Genomic DNA, 8184 nt, shown 5'->3' on the forward strand with positions numbered 1-8184 from the left:
ATTAAATATTTAAATGAAACAACATTAAATACAATTTAAAATTTAACATATTCCAAATATAAGGACAGCTGCGACAGACGGACTGACATTTTTTATAGTTAAATAAAGGTCACCGTGAGATATGGAAGAGGCAAATCGTGACTCCCAGACGAGCGTTGACTTTTAAATCGCCATTTTTAAACGAAAAATATTGTTTCATCTGAAATGGACATTCAGGCCGACGTACGTACAGATAAGAGTATGATACTACCTTAATAAAATAAAATAGCCTTTATTTCGAATCCCTTTCGAAGGCTTTCCTTTCTTCGTCAAATTAAACAATACTAATAAAATTAAATTAATTTAGAGTCAATATCAGGCAGGAGACATAACATACATATATAATTTTATTTAATTAACATGACTGTATTTTTAGATGTTGAAAAAGACTATACATTCCGAACTGGTGGTAGCTTTACTTAAAATAATTTGTTAAATGACGATTTAAAAGTGCATGTAAAAGCCTACTTGAATAATTATTTTGATTTTGATTTAAGGGCAGGAGGATGATGATGGAGATGATATGCTAAGTAACAAATAAGTTTCTAGCTAATTTATTATTATTACAGGCAAATAGACAGGCAACTGGACTGACATAGTATGTGATAGTTATAACTGAAAGAAATATTAAATATTCAATTCAACGCCATAATTCCGTCTATGATAGGAACTAAGATAGTTTATCTCCTGTGTATGTAATTACACTAGCTCACCCTCCTCGTAAAATGGAAGATTGCAATACTCATTGGTGCCGTTTGACAGGAAGCGGGTGATACCTTCCAAGATCGGCTTTCACTCTTACCAATCAAAATTAAAAGTAAAATAAAATGTAAATAAAAAACAAAAAAAAATATTAAGATTGTTTTTACCTTACTTGTGTAATTTAATTCTTAAAAAAGTATAACTACTGAGTTTCATCTCGAGTTTTTCTTGGAAGAATCTACATTTCAAACTAGCAGTAGATTTACTTTTAATTTAATCCTTTTACACGACGATTCAAAAGTGCTCGTTAGAGAGTTTTTGTGAAAATAATATTATGATCGATTTAGGTAGGTGTACCCACCAAACAAGCTACAAATATCATGTCCTAGATTAGTTCTGAATATGCTTAAAAGCAGAATTAATCAGACGTTTTATTATTTCCAAATTATCGACTGGTACACAAGTTGACAAATAAAAAAATTATTAGAGCTTATAAAATATAAAAATCCAGATACAAAAACTAATAAAATTTATCAGCACTAAAAGTGCAAAAATATTAGCTCACTGTTTTATATCGAACTAGTATAGACTTTAGCTGCAGCATTTAACTCAAATATAATGAAAGGTTATTGTTAAAATAAAAGCGCTGTAGGCGCTGCATAAATCTGAAATATGTGAAATTTTGATTTACATTTATTTTTATTATATTAGTTAATTTAATACATATGTTTTATATTTTAATATTACTATTATAAATTCGTCGTATTAAAAATGAAATATTTGCTATTCGCTGATAGATGGCGCTACTAATATACAAAATATTCTTCCTGTAGCGACATCTATGAATACGTAGCACAAAGTAACTATTATTATTATTAAGATTAAAAACATTAATTAAATTTATGGTAAGGTTTTATTTCAATAATTATATAATAAAAATATTATAATAAAAGAAGTTTCGAGCCAAGCAATCTCTCCGAACATAATGATTTGTAACTTTTTTATTTAATAATACGCTTTTAATATTAATATGATTCCCTTATACCAAATGACAAATAAATTCAATTAAAGTTGAATGAAAACCAACCAAGACCAAGAAAAATTGGTAACCTACTGTCCCTAAAATAAACTGAACGAAAAATTTCGTTTTCGTTTCTTTAACCAGTTTTGGTAAACTAATCAACGAATAACAACAAAAAATCCCTTCAACTAAAACAAGATACAACACAGGATTGAAATAAGTACTCTTTAATTTATCAAGGTATCAGGAGGTTCAACGAATCCGTCTTCACGCTTTTAGCTCAGTAGGTATATATTTTGTAATGCCTTCGCTTCCTAACGCAGAGGTGCATTAGAAAAGTGAAATTTTGATTGGAAAGGGGGCGACATTAGTCCGTTTTCGCCGCGATTCAAAGGGGGCTCGCAGTACGCTCGTAGAATGCAATGTTCAATGTCAAAAGCAATGGTCTTGCTTCGTTGTGAAGAAAGCTCGGTAGGTTTATTCGGTGCGACTACAATTCTAGGATAACGATGAACTGGTATGAAGAACTGAAACATAAAATCGATTTTTAGTTTCCGATTTTGTAGTATCCATTAAGTTATTTATTTTAATTTTATTGAAGTATATGTTATTATGTTTATTATGAAGTAGACAAACGGTTAGCAAAAAAGCGTCGTTGTTATGAATACAATTGCATTATAGTACAAACAAAAATTATAAAATTAGAAAAAGGTAAAGGCCGAGACGAACATTGCTTAGGGATCCGACTTGGCTAATCCGGCCCTTATAATATTCGTATGAAAAACAATATAAACGCAATTTTGACTAAAAAAATTTTGAAATTTATTTTGACACGCTTATCCACATTGACAACACCTGTACGTGTACCTTTAGTAAAAATCGCTTATCTCTATGTAGACATGAAAATCACAACCCGGCTTCGCACGGGTGCAATTGGTAAGTTTTTATTTGCTCACTATGTCTGTGAGACCCGATAATTGTATATTATTAATAACACCGTGTAAGCTGATAATCTATATCTATTACTTAATATTATTAATGTGGAAGTAACTCTGTCTGTCTGTCTGTAGCTCTTTCACTGCCAAACCAATAAACCGAATTTGACGAAATTTGTTATGAAGCAAACTTGAATTCTAAGGAAGGACATAGGCTACTTTTTTTGCCTAACACATGACAACCGACCCCAAAAAGCGAGCGAAGCCGTGGGCGACAACTAGTACGCCATAAACGCTCAAGTTTTCGGAGAATTTCTAGTGGAAAACTTAAAAAAAAAAATGGAATCAGCACAGATGTTCTCAAGATATGTTACAACCAAAGGGAGTAGGGGTTCATTTATATATATTAAATTGTATTTTTTATATCAATAGCCATACTAGCGCCACGTAGCGCTTGCTTCAAGTAATTCTTACAGAACATGACGCTAACTCTGTATTGCGCATGCGCAGGAATGTAAACGATATTGTAGTATCAAGTTTCGTTACTAGATGGCTCTTTAACAATATATTGTACAATTTAAAACAAAAAGTTACATTGCAATCGTGACCTCTTTGTTTGAATACAACCTTATCCAAGCTTCTTACCTTGTTCCATTAAGTAGGTACCAAAAATGTATTTAAAACAATATATATATTTGACAAGTAAGTATATTTAATAATTATTATTATTTTTGTTAAACAATGCGTTACTTAAACGATACCCAGTATCAAGATACCTACCTAATTATAATCTTCCCAAAAAAATATGGTTAAAAAAACATTTTATTTCATTTAATACACACAGGCAGTCTGGCAAATGGGATACCTAGTGGATGATCACACCGCCCATCATCATGGACACTGTAAGGATTATTAAACATCCTTTAAAATCTTCCATCCAACAACAACCTTGGGAGTTAAGATGTAGTTACACTGGCTCACCCTTCAACAAAACAAACAAACAAACAAAACTAATTATTACTGCGTGGCGGTAGACCAACAAATGCATTATTTTCAATTAGTATTTTAATAGTAAAAAAAAGTTTATATTGTTATCTGCGATCACCACTACGGATGGAATTTATTAATAAATAAAATGATATGATACCATATAACACTCAGGAATAATGTTGCTTTCTATATCAGTATAAAAAAAAATTAAAATTATTTAATTATATATTTTTTTAAATTTAGAATTGGATCAAACAAAAAACAAATATATTCTACCCCTTTATAACATTAGTATCGAATTATAGATAATTGTGTACATTATTCAAGTTAAGAAATACCTACCTTCGATCTCGCCTATTCAGTTTTACACTCACAATAATATTTTATTGGGTCACGTGAAAACAGCAGATGCAATTAATTTCTAGCGGCAATGTAATTGACGGTGAAAACGGGTTCATTGTATTTTTCGTAACTCGATACAAATGTACATTAAATGATTAGTAAACAGTCTCGACGGTCTCGGGGCTAGCTGACATATTCTATTGAGCAACAGCTCTACTTGGAACTATTGTGTTATTTTTAAAGGGTGAGTGCGCCAGTGGAATTACAACGACGTAACTTCTTAGAGTTTTGACGATGTAAGGAATGGTTAATATTTCTTTCTCAATGTCTGTGGGTTGTCATTACTTACTATTTGGTAGCCTACCTAAGTAAATAAACTTATAAGAGATGAAGGAACCAAGGTACAAATCTAAAGTCGGCCTTATATAATGGGTTAAAAAGGAATTGGCCCCCACCATTGGTCCTGCGTCTGGACTCTATCCGGTAGTTGTCCCATCGGATTATGGAAGGGATGGAATAGAGATCTATTCCAAACACAAGAGAACAATGACCAAATAAAGAATATTTCACGCGATATCTAAGCTGGAGCTTGAAAAACTCTATGATATTCATTATGGATTTTCGAAAAAATTGCGTTTTGAACGGCAACGAAGCTGTCAATGGGTACTTTAGAAGTAAAATTAAATTGGATATAAGTAAGTAGTTAAGTTGTATAGTGTTGTATTATAAATAAAGCCATATTAATCAAAAAATATTATTAGTTCAGAATACAGCTGAGCTATTAGCAAATCGCACGGAATACGCATATCTAAGGATTGTGTTTATTCATTCCTTCTTCGATTAGGATAGGCTTTATCTTTGCGCATGCGCAAAAAGTTGTAAACTGCGACGATTATAAAATTTCAGGCGAATAGAGCCTGATTAACGTATACTACGTTTCCAATTAGTTGTCAGTTTCTTTTTTTACATTTTACATAGACTCATTCTCTACCGGAAACGGCAATAAAAATCAATCAAGTACGAGTCTGCCTCGCATGTAGACAACTCCGTATTATTTTCTCGTGGGAATTTAGAGACTTATGATTTTCAGTTGATTTTGAGATTGGTCCAATATTACGTTCAATAGTTCCATAAACAGTACGCAAGACAGCTACCCGTTCTTGCATATTATTTATACGGAACCATATACGCTTTATTTTACTTCGAAATTAACTTTCATAATGAAAAAGAAGTTTTCTAATTCCAACACGCTGTTTCAATGTGAATTCGTGGATACACAACACATAAACATAAAAAAATACAACATAACACATAAAAAAATTTAGTGTTCCTTGTCCGGATTTGACTTCGCAATCTATAGCTCAGATAAACGTATTTTAGTCACTTTGCCATCTCGGTATATAGAATATATTTTCATAAATTGTTTGCATCGCTTCATGAAAAATATATACAAGGGAATCTCGAGCTCTAAGATTATAAATAGCGCAAACAATTTATTTTTAGAGAATAAAAACAGCTTATATATATAAAACCTCTAGCCCCTATTATCCCAAAGTAACATGTCGTAAAATAGAATATTATTCGTCTAAGCTTTCTAACCGTGAATTCTAATTTCGAAAATTCGAATCTAATAAGAATATTTTTCATTCGAATGTAGTCAAACAAAACTATATAACTTAGACAGTCGGACAGACAAAATTTGAAAAAGATGTTATTTTGGTATATGTACCGTGTAAATATTTTTAGTTTTAGTAAAAAGCGGTTAATTTAATATTACAAACAGACACTCCAATTTTATTATATGCATAGATTAAATAAATAACAGACAATAAGTAAATCAACGTTTGAGACTAATTCAATGACAAGAAATAAAATATATATAATGTTATTTCCAGTGACTAATAATCTTGATTTAGTTTTAATGATGGAAAAAAGAATCGTAACCGTCAAACATTGCAATACTATATAAGCTTACTGTAGCGTATCTACGGCTCACTCGCCCGAGATAGCGAACGGAGAATGTGACACGACACTCAGTGACATTCAGTGACCCGACCGATAGTAGGAAGAATGTATGCCGCCGTTGTCAAATACATTATACTAACGTTATGTGCCCAAACAAACGCGTGGAGCATACACGACTACAATGCCGAGAGAGCTAATCTATTAGAGCAAGAATTCGGATTACAAGTTGGTGGGAACATTAAACTAAGTGACAAAGAAAACTCAGCGAACAATGTCTTAATGCGTTATAAACGACAGGAAGTCGACGAATCGTTCCAGAATCCGAAATATTTCAACTTCTCGCGACACTATTTCACTTATAAAAATGATATTGAAAAGTCGAAAGTGTACCATATAATAAGGAAGATGCCTAAGGGAGCGGCCCTACACGTGCACAGCTCGCTGATGCTCAGCGCGGAACGTTTACTTGCTCTGACGTATGAAGACCACTTATATGCGTGCTTCGCGGACGATGATTTAAAATTACACTTCTCTGCTAACGTCCCCCAGCGACCTTGTCACACTAAATGGCAACTTCTCAGCGTATTAAGAAACGAAACTGAAGACATCGTGTCTTTCGACGAAAATATAAAAAAGCACTTCACCCTGTATTCACAAAATGAAAAGGACTTAAAGTTTGACATTAACTATGTTTGGGAAAGGTTCAATAAAGTATGTCGTACAATTAAAGATCTCATCGCGTACAGACCTGTACGAGAGAAATTCTTCTACGAGGCATTAAAAGAGTTTTACAATGATAAAATAATGTACATCGAATTGAGAAGTGGTTTACCAATTCTTTACGAATTGGACGGGACGCTACACGACCTGACGCATATGCCTCGAATATACCACCGAGTTGCGAAAAGATTTAAAGAAGATCATCCAGATTTCATTGGCATCAAATTAATAGTGACAATACATCGCGCGAAGGATATAAATAAAATACGCAAAAGCATTGAAATTGCTCGTCGAATCAAGGAGGAATTACCAGACATGTTTGCCGGTTTTGATCTAGTGGGCCAGGAGGACCTGGGGAAACCATTAGTGGATTTTTACCCGGCGTTAACGGAAGCGAAAGACGATATTAACTTTTACTTCCATGGGGGAGAGACTAATTGGTTCGGATCATCGACAGATGAAAACCTTGCAGACGCTATTCTTTTGGGATCGAAGAGAATCGGTCACGGATACGCATTAATAAAGCATCCATCTCTTCTGGCAGCTGTGAAAGCTAAAGACATAGCTTTAGAAGTGAACGTTATATCCAATGTTGTGTTGTCGTTGGTGAGTGATGTAAGGAATCACCCATTGGCTTCATACTTGGCTTTTGGCATGCCAGTTGTTTTATCCAGTGATGACCCAGGAGCCTGGGGAGCGGATCCCTTATCCCATGACTTTTATATATCATTCGTTGGTATAGCTAGTAAGCGTGCTAACTTGCGTATGTTAAAGCAATTAGTGATTAATTCAATTAAATACAGTGCATTGAACGCTAGTGAAAAATTAGAGGCGTTCAAAAAACTATTTAAGGAATGGGACGATTTCATCGAAGACCTTAGTACGAATTTTAGATAATATATTTTACGATTAGTTAAGTTTATAGTATAGTTACATATTATTTAATTTAAAATAGCGTAATTATTAAATTGTTTGTTAATAAATTTATCATAAACAAACAATATTTAACAATAAATAAATGCCAGTCATTTGAAATAGTTTTGTTGTTTGTTTGTTACGCTCTATACCTCGATTGCTCAACGGATTATCGTTAAATTTTAAATATAGAATAATATTTACTAAATTCAAACGCTAACGTGCTGTAATAATGCAAATAACAGTTTTATACATGTGTGTCTGTATTCATTATAATGCTATTAAAATTAGTAAATATCATTCTATATTTAAAATTAAAATTTAATGTTGCTAAAATTTGCAGTTATACATACTCTTATGTTTTTTTTTTGTGTCGTTGTGGACATGTACTGCCACAGATTGAAAATTTGTGGTATATTGAATGTACGAAAGTCGGCGGTTGACATTTCACGAGTGGTACTGTTTCTATTGCGATCTTACAGAATCGCACCACTGCCATTGTTTTTTTTATCGTAAATCGTGATATTGCGCCATAAAGGATATGTATAAAAGAAA

The 8184-nt window shown here is 32.7% G+C and overlaps 1 protein-coding gene across 1 annotated transcript; it reads left to right on the top strand.

The window, feature by feature from the left end:
- Window positions 1–6031: 6031 nt before the first annotated feature.
- On the top strand, window positions 6032–7749 carry LOC113396897 (adenosine deaminase 2-like). Its single transcript, XM_026634976.2, has one exon. It carries the CDS (start codon window positions 6100–6102, stop codon window positions 7609–7611), a length of 1512 nt encoding a protein of 503 aa, XP_026490761.2. The 5' UTR covers window positions 6032–6099; the 3' UTR covers window positions 7612–7749.
- The last annotated feature ends 435 nt before the right edge of the window (window positions 7750–8184 follow it).

Source organism: Vanessa tameamea, chromosome 21, assembly GCF_037043105.1.
Source record: "Vanessa tameamea isolate UH-Manoa-2023 chromosome 21, ilVanTame1 primary haplotype, whole genome shotgun sequence".
In the NCBI taxonomy this organism is placed as follows: Eukaryota; Metazoa; Arthropoda; class Insecta; order Lepidoptera; family Nymphalidae; genus Vanessa; species Vanessa tameamea.